The sequence below is a fragment of the Clupea harengus genome, chromosome 2, assembly GCF_900700415.2.
Source record: "Clupea harengus chromosome 2, Ch_v2.0.2, whole genome shotgun sequence".
NCBI lineage: Eukaryota > Metazoa > Chordata > Actinopteri > Clupeiformes > Clupeidae > Clupea > Clupea harengus.
In genome coordinates this window covers 17,372,603-17,385,103 of record NC_045153.1, presented here as the reverse complement: position 1 = coordinate 17,385,103, position 12,501 = coordinate 17,372,603, and the positions used below count along the sequence as shown (strand labels likewise).

Genomic DNA, 12,501 nt, shown 5'->3' with positions numbered 1-12,501 from the left:
CCCCCCCCCAGAACATGGAACCTGATCCTGAAATCTTTCTAGGAAAGATCTAACCATTGCAGGCTGCACCTCTGGCATCAAAAGGCTTTTGTTGAATGTAATTGAAAAGCATATATAATGTGTTCTGGAGCTCAGCTAACAGGCCCTAAGGGGTAGCCATTTAATGTTCAGGAGCAATGTATAAATGCTGCACTGAAATAGATATTAAGAGTTAAGGGTACAATAGAAAAATAGCTAATTTTAATGGCTCTTTGGAAGGTCTGTTTAAAGGGAGATTACTTAGCCTTCAAGACAATTCTTTGGTTATTGGCTTTTTTTTTTCATTTACATTTAGCAGACGCTTTTGTCCAAAGCAACGTACAAGGGAGAGAACAGTCAACAGCAAACAACCATTCTCAGATATCAGCTTTGCCAGAATGGGGCTATTTCTGTGGAGACATGTCAGTACATAACCATTCAAGTTTCATGCACTGTCCACTTGGTCCCTATACAAATACTCAAGGTAAACAAGACCATGATTAAAAGGAATATTATTAACTTCACACAGGCAGAGACATCATGAACACCTTTAATTATGCGAGTTCAGGTCTCTATCCACGTGTGCAGGTAATTAAGCAAGTATAATCATGCATGTATGAACACAGCGACATGCGTGTCAAAGTAAGGACGTGGCGACTCTCCATGAATTTAAACACCGTCCTCTCTCTCTCTCTCTCTCTCTCTCTGGTCACAGGATAAGCTTCATCTAGCTTAGCTGCATGTTAGCATTTCATAGACTCTCTGTCTAGCCATTAATCTCACCATAGCATATATGCTTCTCACATAATCCCCACTCGCTGCCATCACTCTGTCCTGCACCAGATCCAGACACGACTACCTCCGTCTCGTTCCTTTCCCACTCCCAGGGAGATGACAGTTTGGGACATGACTGACCCATGGACACCTGTCAACCGCATTCCCTCCCCCCCCCCCCCCCCCCCCCGACACGTCACATACCTGCACCGTGAGCCGCTAGTAGCTTTTTCCACGAAAGGCGGTAATTCATATCCTGCTCTGCACGTCATAAATGGCTGGTCAGAGAGTTCAGTTGTAGCCCCCCCCCCCGAGTGAGGCCCCAGTGTGTGGTCTCTACAAGCTCTCTATTCAGGGGCTGTGACTCCATGGTCCTCTTTCGTTAGTTCTTTGGGGGTTTGATTAGCCGCGAGGCTTACACTTTAATTTCCATTCAACCCATTTGAGAGAAGACAGCTCACTCAGGCTTGCTTGTTAGATGTTTTTTTTTTTTTTTTTTTTTTAAACAAATAATGTGTATAGATTTGGAATTACCTATATATGTTGTTATGTGTGTGTGTGTGTTTGTGTGTGAAGGTGAACATGACAAAATAAACAAAACAAAAAAAACTGAAAAAGAACACAGCAAAATTGCAAGAAAGATTAGTCAATGACGCGCCGGGCGCATGTATGTATGTGTGCATTCTAGACGTGGGGCAGCACTATGAGCCTCTATCTATTACACTGTGAAAAAGACACAGACGTAGAGACGGAGAAAAACAAGTGAGAGAGCGAGAGAGAAAGTGAAAGAACAAAAACATGAGATAGGAGGGGGAGAGTGAGATAGAGTGCAATAAAGAGAAAGCAAAAGATAGCCGGAGAAACAGAGAGAGAGAGAGCGAGAGAGAGAAAGAGAGAGAGAGAACTCCATCCTCATTAAGCTTTCATAGGCCAAGCCCCACGTCCCAGACGCCGAGGAGAGATTATATGGGGAATCCTTCATCCTGCTCCTGGCAGGGCCCACAGAGAATCTCCATTTGTGAAACTGGAGCCTGCCGCACCGCTGCTCCTCAGCTTACAGCTTACCGGCATGAGCCCTCCGCTCCTCTCCTCTCCTCTCCTCTCCTCTCCGCACCAGAGAGAGAGAGACACGTCACGGCAGAAACACACCAGTCTGGTCACCCCCAGAAAACACACTCCTCCACCACCCACACCCCCTTGCACTGCATCCCAAATATGTGGAATGGTGTGTCCTTCCATTTACCCTCTCTGCCCATCCTAATTGCATAAAACTCTCATGAAAGGCCACTGTAGATATTCCACTCAGCATCTTATTTCCACACTGACAGAGTGACAGAGGCTGTGTGTTTGTAGCTGGTGTGCTAGGATGTGTGTGTGTGTGTGTGTGTGCTGTTGAGGTGCAGGGGAGGCTGTGTGTGTTTGTAGCTGGTGGGCTGGGATGTGTGTGTGTGTGTGTAGGTGTGTGTGTGTGTGTGTGTGCTGTTGAGGTGCAGGGGAGGCTGTGTGTGTTTGTAGCTGGTGTGCTGGGATGTGTGTGTGTGTGCTGTTGAGGTGCAGGGGAGGCTGTGTGTGTTTGTAGCTGGTGTGCTGGGATGTGTGTGTGTGTGTGTGTGTGTGTGTGTGTGTGTGTGTGTGTGTGTGCTGTTGAGGGGGCTGTCGAGGCTGCACGGGCATTAGCCTGAAGCGCTCTCCACTGTGAACTTGAGCCACTGCTCTGCTGGCTTGAAAGGTCACATTTCATTTGGCAGAGTGCTTTGTTTTGGTGCGAGCAAGGCACAACCCCTCCAAAGGGAGGTCTTTCACCTCCATTATCCCTGATTACTCTGTGCTGTGGGTGTGTGTCTGTGTGTGTGTGTCTGTGTGCTGGAGGGGGGTTTGCATGTTTACCTGAGTATGATGGCTGTCCAAGTGTCTGTGCTGTAATGTGGCACTGGAGCCATTTGACTTGGGGTGTCCCTCATCCTCTAACGACCCTGAAAGACACACACACACACACACACACACACACACACACACACACACACACACACACACACACACACACACACAGTGAGTGTTTTATGCTTTGGCAACACAATGTACCTTTAAATGGTCATGCCAATAAAGGATATTGCAGTGAATTGATACAGAAGAAAAACAGACAGACAGACAGACAGACAGGTAGACAGACAGACAGACAGTTAGAGGTAGATAGATACAGGGGGAGAATAAAAGTGAATCTTTAGTTCCTTAGGAAATGAAAAACACGTTGCGGTACTGCAGAGCCCTTCACCATAATCCCTGACCTGGGGTCAGCTTGGTGACAGCTTCTAGGACATCTCCCATCAGTTCTGCCATCTTCTCTCTGGGTCATCTTACTTTATTTCTCTCTCTCTCTCTCTCTCTCTCTCTCTCTCTCTCTCTCTCTCTCTCTATCTGCCTCCATCCATCCACTGAAGCTTCCCGTTCACTTTCTCCTCTGTTCCTCCCCATCTCTTTCTCTCCCTCTCTCTTCTCTCTCTCTCTCTCTCTCTCCCCACCCCCCATGCCTCCTCCCCCTCTCTTCTGAATCTCAGGGTCACTCCAAGGTTAAACGGTGGGCTGGTCGTGTAGAGAGCTGGCGTGTGTGTGCTCTCCCTCCGGTAAACAAGTGTCCCTGCGGCGCGAAGGCCGGGGGCAGGCCACTCTTCCACACCAACAGCGACGATGACGGTGCTCCGTAATTAATCTGTTTATTTCTCATGAACATGAATAATTGATACGACTGTCAGCACCACAGCAATTAATTTCCATTCAGGCCAAGGTCTGACGATGTGACTGTGTGTGTGAGTGTGTGTGTGTGTGTGTGTGGGGCGGGGTGTTGTTGGTGAGTGTGTGTGTGTGTGTGTGTGTGTGTAAGAGACTTATGAAAGTGGACGCTTTAAGGATGATTCAAACTCAGCTTGTTCAGAACATGAAGAACTGGCCTCAGCACAGCTGAAATCAACAGCAATGGGAGCCTGGGTCTCACTACACTAAACACACCTTATATGGTATGCTGCAGTAACCAATAACATTGTGGTTGTGAGTTGAACAAGTGAATTAATCCCCTCTCCCCCAAATAATTGCAACACAGGCCCTTTGAGGCATGTCCCTAAATCAAATGCATGAGAAACAAGCTGAGATTTGTATTATTTCATATGTTCACACCAGCATTGGTGTTCCCATGGTAACGCGGAACCATTCCACTCTAGCCTGGAGAATAAAGGACACAACTCTAGTGTCAGATACACCAAACACATGCATGCTATTCCAGCTGAATAGTATTTAAGTTTGGAGGTAGTGCATTACGAAGGTCTCTAACGCATGGCAGGTCTGAGGCGGAGGTTACCATTGGACAGCTGGTTGCCGTTCTCAACGGGCGCAGGGCTGGGGGAGTTAGGGCAGTGGTTGTGGGTGTTGGCATTCTTGTCCTGGAGCTGTGGAGACAGAGAGGTGGGGCCCTGGTCCTCACGCCCCGGCACGTTGATGTTGGAGTTGAATCCTGGGAAAAGAGGAGACAGGCAAAAATGCAACATAAACTCCACAGCGGACTTAACACAGAGAGAGGAGGGGACAGCGTTGCTCTGGACATTGGTGTCAGTCAGTGTAACAGCACTCCATATAAAGCATTGGGACAATGTCATGAGGGTGATGAGATGTCCTGTCATCTACAGTCCAATGCAAAAGTATTATCAGTGTGTGGTGCCCTACCTTCATCCAGCATTACAATTTAAACAGAAATGACCAATAGATAAATAAATATACCGGTCAACTAAAGACAAGTCAAAGATAAACATATGTACATTCATTTATATGACATTTATGAAGTATTATGTTAATTGATTTATGTAAAACAATAACAATTTGTGTGTTAATTGTACTGTTGATGAGATATTTGGCAGTCCAAAATGAGGAATATTGTAAAATGGCAAAAATATATAGAGATTATTAGAGATATGCAGTACTCCTGCAAGGGAGACTTCCTGTTTACATACACACACACACACACACACACACACACACACACACACAAACATGTTCCCACCCAGACCCCCACACGCAATCTCCTGGGAATGTTCCATGTGAGCGGTCCTGGCTGACCTGGCTCTTTGGTGGGGAACACTTTTGGGGTGGTGGGATGGATGGGGGATGACCCAGCCAGCGGTCCGGAAACTTCTGGAATTCAGGGAGTTAGCACCTGCCAGACCCCTCACGCCACAGGGGCCCCACCACTCACGTTTCCCCCATCAGAGGGCCAGCTGCCTCCCTCTCCGAATGCCTTCCGTCTGAATGGCCAAGAGGGTGGCAATGACGACAGCAGCATTGAGTGGTCTTGTGGTCAGTGTGTGTGTGTGTGTGTGTGTGTGTGTTTGTATGTGTGTGTGTGTGTGTGTGAGTGTGTGTGTGTGTGTGTGAGTGAGTGGTTGGGAGGGCGGGTAAGTTGTGAGAAAGGGAACGGAAATGGTCTGTGCCCCCTTAAGCCCCTCTGGCATCCAGGGCATGGCTTGGATCTTGCCGCCACACAGTCGGATATAGACACAAAGGTCACACGCACACACAAGCGCACGCACACACACACACACACACACACACACACACACACACCTTCTTGGCACTGAAATGCTAAAGCCACCGGCTGTCACGCGTTGCCTGTTTCCATAACGGCTCTGTTTTCTAGGAAGAGCCCCTTGATGGCTGGCTGTGACTATGACTTCATGGGCCTCAAATACTTGCTTTGACTGTTTATCGGCGGAGAGCGTTTGCCTTTTTAGTCCGTCATTTCAAATAAATTCCCTACATTCCACTCAGTGTCCGACCACTTCACTACTGAAGGTGTCTATCGTAGCGGCCTTTCCTCTGTGCAGTGAGAGAAGAAAGAGAAACAAGCTCCTTATATGTACAGGACAGCACGCTGATGTCCTCTCGTCTTTATTGGGTATGAGTGATGACAGACGGAGACAGAATGTTCCCTCTCAGTGACACAAACACCTCTCTCGCTTTTCTCTCCTCACTGTCACTCACTCTCTGTCAGCCCCTCTCTCTCTCACTCTCTCTCTCTTTCTCTCTTTTTCTCTCTCTCATTAATGAACCTGAAGAATTATAACAGAACTCTCAGAGGAACAGATATCACAGAATGGCTTCAGGGACATCCTCAAATCTCCACCTTCTGCAGTTAATAATAAGATAATAAATAAAATAAAATAATAATTCTTTGCGTTCCAGTGCACTCCATCACTTCCTGTTCTGATGGCCTCTGAGTGTGTGCCTGTGCCACAGTGGATCAGATTACAGGGCTGAAGCTCCATAAACCATATGATGGGAGAGCCTTTTGTCTGGGGCTCGTGGGGTTAACACTGGAGACCAGGGCCACATCCTAGAGTGTCTGCTCTCCATAGAGCCGCTGTCACTCACGCCGACTGACAAGATGCTTCATTAATAATGGCGCAACTGAATCTGGGCTATGGCAACCACAGCACTGCCACATACCCCACCCCCCTCCCAACACACACACACACACACACACACACACACACACCCAACCCCAACCCACTACCATTCCTCATCTGGGGCTTATGGCAGCAGTCTGGAGGGCTTATTTCCTCCTGCCAATCGTGGGAGGGTTCCAGGAGAACGGCCATTTAGGGTTTGGGAGACGCGTGTCATGGCCGTAGAGCAAGTTTCAAGCTGGTTCCTAGAATTTTGATTTTATTTGTTTCAGAAGGATGACATGATTCACCCCATGCCCTCTAAATCCGCATAGGGACTCTGATGTAGAAATCCCCCAACACACACACACACACACACACACACACACACACACACACACACACACACACACACACACACACACACACACACACACACACACACACACACACACACACACACACACACAAATATTCCCTCTCATTCTCTTTCTCTTGCACACACACACACGTCCCCAACCCCATGGCGCACAGAAACAAATCTGAGAGGCCATTTTCTCCCCCAGGTATCATTGGCATGCTTGCCTGGAATGATCCACACTCGTCAAAGGGAGCAGGAGAATGTGTTGTTTAAAATTTCATGGGCACATCATCTCCGCCTGATGCAATATTAATGCATTAGGTGCTAATACCCTTTATGGCTCCTCCACCGGGGAGGGGCAGAGGATTGAATCGAGAAGAAAGGAGAAAGAGAGAGAGAGAGAGAGAGAGAGAGAGAGAGAGAGAGAGAGGAGAGAGAGAGAGAGAGAGAGAGAGAGATCGGGGTGAGATGGGGGGAGGAGAGAGTAAAGGTGGCCCCTTCACGTCACCCTGTGGCTCAGCGATGGTACATGAATGTGTCTGTCTGCTTTAATGCTAACACCCTCCCCATGAATAGGAATGACATTGTCTTATTGACATGTTGCATTAGCCAGCTCCCTACTCGACAATACCATATACATGACAGGCTTCACCGAAGACAAGATGTGTGTGCACAGTAGACGCTGATTGGTGAGAGCATCTTTCCCTTTTCCCTGTGAACCAGTGCACTGAGGGCCTGGGGGGGTTGAAAGACCAGACTTAAAATAATGGCACCTCATAAAACATATATGGCCTGTGTTGTTGCTTCAGCAGTTTCCCCACGGGACCTGAAAGTTGCGATGTATTTATTTGGTGGGTTATGGAGTAGTAGCTGAAAATGATAGCCAGGAATTCATTCACTGTGAGGGTGAAGCCTTTCTACATGAAAATGGAGGCCGAGAGGCTATAAAAATATCCCTGGTCATAAAATGGCCTAGAAAACATGAGTGATGTTAGCAGGGATGGGCATCTCCAGTTAGGATTTACAAGGCCTTGAAGTCCAGAACATTACCACATTTTAGCATCATGTCCTTAGCTAGTGACAACAAGACATGCATGCACAGTATATAGAATGATCGTCTATAGGATGAAAAGCCGGTCCTCTGCAAGACAGCTATTCCCATGAGGACATTAATGACATTAAAGATGCATGCCTGGAACCTTCCTTTCAGCTCATGTAAGCCTGGCTAGGGTCATATTTTCGGGTCCAGCATGGATAATAATACTTCAGGTGACAAATGAATAAAAAATAATAAAAATGATTAAACTCTCTTTCGTCATAATGGATATATCCATCTATTTCACTCAGCTGTACTCATTGCAGGCGCTAGCTCTTTTATGGATTCTCCTCTGGGAAAGACAGAGAAGCAAGGGTCAGCTAAATTGTATTTACTCGTCTTGGGTAAGCTGTATTCATCAACGTTATAGTTGCTATAGTTGATGTAGTTGCTACTGTGAACGTAGCCATTATCAGACTTCTTATAAATTTGGGGGCCACCATAAAAAAAGACATATTGCAATCTGGACTACAACAGCTATTAACCTTTCTCAGTTTAATGATGAGACAATAGCCATCGGTTAAAATGCTACGCAAGCAGGTCTCACAGGAGGAAAGCCTGTTAGCACTTTGCTTGTTGAAACCACCATCCAACAGACTCCCATGTCATCTGTGCCTTGAACTAAAGGACCTTTATAAGTTATAAATATCACATAATATCACCAAGATTTCATCTGGAACCTTTTGTGGTTCTATACAAAGAACCTTTTCAAGGTGCTCCTGGGAAAACAAGCCATCAAACTCTGTCCCCCTTTTTCGAATTGATGGTCATTGTTTCCCCTGGCATGGCGAGCGATAAAATAAATGTGCTCCCGGAGTGATCCGGACCCCTGACCTCGGCATTAGCGCTGCGTTAGCGACGGAGCCATAAACCCCCACGCTCTCGTCCGCTAAAGGTCACCCATGTAAATGAACGGCCAGCGCGCCAGGCCTGCGAAGAGCGGGAGCCCCTGCGCCCCTCATGCTTACCACGGCAGTTAACCCCCAGCTAGCGTTAGCGTCCCCCCATCAGCCGCCCAAGGGCACGCACGCGGATAGGTGGTGGGGGTAGGGGAGTGGAGGGTGGGGACTGGGGGGTGAGAAGGGGCAGGGTGTGGTCTATGAGGTGTCCAGGGTGGCCCATAGATAAGGGGAAAGGGGTTTGAGTTGGTTTGTTTGGCTTTATGTTACAAGGGGAGAAAGACGGGTGGAGACCGTACCCATTTGGCAAAAGAGAGATCTAACACTGCCAATAAATCACTTTACGGACACCGAGAGACACACACAGACACACACACAGACACACACACACACACAAACACTAACATACACATGCATACACTCAGTATTCGAATGGGGGTTGACCTGTGTTCTCCGAATGAATGATTACAGAGAGGCAAAGGTTGCGAAGCTATACTGTACACACACACACCCCCCCCCCCCCCACACACACACACACACACACACACACACACAGACACACAGAGTGGGAGGTTGGACAACAAGGCGTGGTCAGGGTCGTGGTGGAGTCACACACATAAATCTATGTGATGGACCCTGCATTGGGCTAAAGCGCTTTTAATTAAAAACAAAGGTTATGGGGGTGGGATGATCAGACGTGTGTGTGTGTGTGTGTGTGTGTGTGTGTGTGTGTGTGTGTGTGTGTGTGTGTGTGTAGGTTGTGCAAAGTGGAAGGGGGAAAGAACTGAAAAAGACATGAACAGACAAACAAACAAACAGACACACAAACACAAACACACAGCCTCCATGTCAGTAAATGCTGCAGTTTCAGTGAAACTAAGTAACCCAGGCCATGGATTTGACTTGGGTGCAGCATACAATGACTTTCACTGGACCTGCAAGGAAAGCGACTCCCATTCAAACACATAAGGGCTCTATGGTTCTGGTGGACCAGTAGACCATGACTATCTGTTAAAGATATCCACAAACCACATTCATAAACACTGTCCTTAAATAGACTAGGGAAATGGATCTTGAGGAATATTTCCTGAAGTAAAACTATGTAAGAATGTGTGTGTGTGTGTGTGTGTGTGTGTGTGTGTGTGTGTGTGTGTGTGTGTGTGTGTGTGTGTGTGTGTGTGTGTGTGTGTGTGTGTGTGGGATGTTACAGAAATTGTGTGGTTACACCACTCTCCTAAAACAGATGTTGGGAACAGTCAAGTGCTATTTCGACGCCGTGACTAACTTCATGGATTTCTAATGGTTTGGTAGTGAGGTTTGGGTTCGACCAGCTGATGACTTGATTCTTTTCGACGCAGCGATGTTTAGTTCCCACAGTCAGGGAAAGAGGAGGATGATTGCAGCAACGTGCAGCAAATAAAAAAAACAACAAAAACAAAAACAAACAACAAAACACATCTCAAAGACCCAAATTAACACTGCGAGGACTCGAGGAGACGTTGTACAAAACATTGTGTTCTAAGTAGATCTGCATCAATCATTATCTCATACTCACATTTCAGTGGACTGCTGCCCCAAATGAGGTAACGGTTAAACAAATTTTGGTCTGACCTACTTTGCAGTATGTTTTGTGTACTTTAAGCCAGGTTCTTGATATAAGCAAATCAGTCTCCTGCTAATAAGATCATAACACCATACGGTAAGGGCGGGTATATTTGGGATAAATTATGACTGTAGACGCTTGTGTCATACTGGAAATGGGCTTCATCAGTAGGGGGTAATGTACATGCCCACTACATACACAGTATGGTATATAAATATAACATTAAAAATGACCAGACATGATGTCACACATACTGTACATCCACAGACCACATCTGCCCCTCACCCGCCTCCACCCACCCTCACGCATCTGCTTACCGGCGTCGCGGACCTTGCGTCTGGTGGAGGACTTGCGCAGCAGGTGGCGCCCGGAGCTGAATAGCGTGTTGAGCTCGTCCAGCGGGCTGGTTAGCGGGCGCCCGTTGGCCGGGTTGAAGAGCAGCGGCGACGATGAGCAGGAGTGGGCCCTCCGGGGCTCGGGTCGGGCCGACGGGCCCCCCTTCACCGGGGAGTACGGGGGCTTCCCCCCGCCGCCAAGGCCGACGCCGGCGGACATGGGCGGAGGGGTGGTGCTGCAGGAGGTGTCCACGGAACCGCTGTGGCCCCGGGTCATGGACATGAAGCACGGCTCGGGCGGGAATGGGAAGTGGGACGGTGGCCTGTAAGGCGGAGGAGGCGGAGCCGGCGGGAGAATGGTTCCTATTGGCGGAGCCGGGGCCGGGGGAGGAGTCAAGGGCGGCGTGGACCTATCGGGCATGAGGACAGAGAGGCTCGGGGAGGAGTCGGCTCTCTGGCGGGCATACTGAGGGGAGAGGGGGCTGCTGCCGTCCTGGCTGAAGTTGAGGTTGGTCTCGAACACGGGCAGCTTCTTCACCTCCAGCGGCGTGAGTGGCGACTCGTCCGAGGCCGGGGAGCATGTGACCGGCGATGGGGGGAACACCAGCAGCGGGGGCCGGTGAGGGAGCAGGTTGGGGAAGGGTGCCGGGATGTCGCACGAGGCCCCATCTTTGGCGCCCTGCTTGGCCACCTGCTCGGCCGACCCCACTCCACACCCGGCCCCAGATGCCCTCTTGGCATCCAGCGCATGGACCAGAGGCTCTAGGGTCTCGGGCCGGACCGCCAGAGGCTGGGCTACGGGACCCGCCGCCGACGCCACCACCGACCCACCCTCCTCGGGCAGGAAGTACTTCATCTCCTCGTAGACGGCTTCTCCCATCTCCGGGCTGTCCGTCTCGGGCTGGCCGCCAAGGGCCTGCGAGGTGCCCACCATCTCGATGTAGACGTCCTCGTCGTCGGGGCAGCGGTACAGGCTGAGCGTGGCCGCAGAGTGGGGCCCGTCCATGGAGGCCGTCCGCTGAATGGTGCCCAGGCCGTGGTGGTGGTGGTGCCCGGCGCGGGCCAGGCAGGCCAGCTTCATGTCGGTGGGACGCTGCAGGGGCGCGCCCGGGATCTCCTCGTAGGAGCCCGTCAGCTTGGTGTTGGGGCTGCGCTTGGGCTTGGGCGGGGGGATCTTCTTCATGGTGCTGTAGTCGTCGCTGTGCGGCCGCGGTTTGGACAGGTCTGCTGAGAAGAGCGAAGGACAGGAGAGAGGCATTACAATCCCCACTGTCCCACTCAAGAGGAACCCTGTGACAGTCTAAAGACTAAAGCTTAATGACCTCGCACAATAAAGATACATATTTTACATTTAAACACCTTCTAAACTTATCATAATTGAAAATGAATAATTCATTTACTTATCATTTAATGAATTCCTATTTCTTTTTTCTAAATCTAAATGAGCATCCTAACTAATACAGAAATGTCCCTGTTAGATAAAGTAAGGCTTGCAGGTCAGTAGTTGTGTATCAGATAGAAATGCTAATGGTATAAATCTAACCTATATTTATATTTATGTATTTGTTTGTGTGAGTGTGTTTATATGTGTGTGTGTATTTATATGTGTTGCACATACTGGAGAGGTCGGAGGGGGACAGCTGTGTTTTGGGAGGGCTTCCTGCGGGGGACGCCTGGCAGCCGTCAGCAGGGCTATCTTTGGGCGCGATGGACAGCCCCGCGCTCACCGCCTCGTAGGACGCGCTCAGACGCGTGTTGGGATCCCGCTTGGGCTTGGGGGGCGGCTGTTTCCGCGGAGACGACATCCCTCCGACTCCGCTGCCCCCCTCCTCGCTTGCGTGGCCCATGGACTGCAGGGCCGGTTTCATAGAGGAGCCGCCGGCGGAATATACCAAGTTGTCCACTTGCAGGGGGAGCGGCACGGAGCTGGAGCGAAAGTGCCGGGCGACTCGGCTGCCGGCGACGTCGTTCACACGGCCGCACTTCTCC

At 49.5% G+C, this 12,501-nt stretch overlaps 1 protein-coding gene across 1 annotated transcript in view; it reads right to left on the bottom strand.

The window, feature by feature from the left end:
* Positions 1-2,610: 2,610 nt before the first annotated feature.
* myo16 (myosin XVI) overlaps positions 2,611-12,501 on the bottom strand; it is a 118,687-nt gene continuing 108,796 nt past the window's right edge. Inside the window, exons 31-34 of the mRNA XM_031577904.2 lie at positions 12,131-12,501; positions 10,495-11,736; positions 4,142-4,294; positions 2,611-2,765 (exon numbers count right to left, since the gene is read on the bottom strand). The exon at positions 12,131-12,501 is cut by the window's right edge and continues 6 nt beyond it. Of these exons, the coding sequence (XP_031433764.2) occupies positions 2,611-2,765; positions 4,142-4,294; positions 10,495-11,736; positions 12,131-12,501 (1,921 nt within the window). The remainder of the gene's footprint in view (positions 2,766-4,141; positions 4,295-10,494; positions 11,737-12,130) is intronic.